At 44.0% G+C, this 541-nt stretch overlaps 1 protein-coding gene across 1 annotated transcript; it reads right to left on the bottom strand.

Moving 5' to 3' along the window:
- Nucleotides 1–30: 30 nt before the first annotated feature.
- On the bottom strand, nucleotides 31–535 carry LOC109508737 (apolipoprotein B-100-like; the record flags this gene model as incomplete). Its single annotated transcript, XM_019858724.1, has 2 exons — nucleotides 328–535; nucleotides 31–226 (listed from the first exon to the last, which is right to left on the bottom strand). Coding segments are annotated over exons 1-2 (330 nt in total), but the record flags the coding sequence as incomplete, so codon positions are not given.
- Between the last annotated feature and the right edge of the window lie 6 nt (nucleotides 536–541).

Below are 541 nucleotides of genomic sequence, written 5' to 3'. Positions count from 1 at the left end.
GTTTGTATTCTGATCATTGAGAATATTTACCTCCATCATGTCAATGTCAAAGCCAAATGCCTTAAGAGTCATTTCCAGCATGGCTTCTTTGGGCAGGTAGCTGGTGCCCTCAAAGATCATGTTTCCCTCGACAGATCCCATCCGGTAGTTACGAGAGAATTTGGTGGGGTTCATGACGGGTCCAATCTCATTGTCCTGGATGGCATCGCGAATCTTTTGTCTGAGTCTTGATAAGAAAACAGAGATAGAATTTAAACGCTAATGGTCTCAATTCTGTCGTATCCTGACAATGACAAAATAAATAATTCTTAGCAGCTTGTCACTTACTCTTCAGTTTTAGTCTCAGTTGAAGCCAAAATATTGGTCATGTGGGATACCACAAAGCTCTTGAATTGGGTATCTTTCTCGGTGGGCAGGGCAGCGGCCAAACGCACCAAATCACTTGGCAGCGGGTTCTTCATAACCACAAGATATGCAGCAATTCTCTTTTGCAGTGGGGTGGCACTGTCCAAAAGGACCTGAATGAGAAGCTCTCTTCCCT

This window comes from Hippocampus comes, unplaced genomic scaffold, assembly GCF_001891065.2.
Source record: "Hippocampus comes isolate QL1 unplaced genomic scaffold, H_comes_QL1_v1.1 C16562146, whole genome shotgun sequence".
Taxonomy (NCBI): domain Eukaryota; kingdom Metazoa; phylum Chordata; class Actinopteri; order Syngnathiformes; family Syngnathidae; genus Hippocampus; species Hippocampus comes.
Note: the sequence above shows the minus strand (reverse complement) of the source record. Positions and strands in the feature narration are given on the sequence as shown.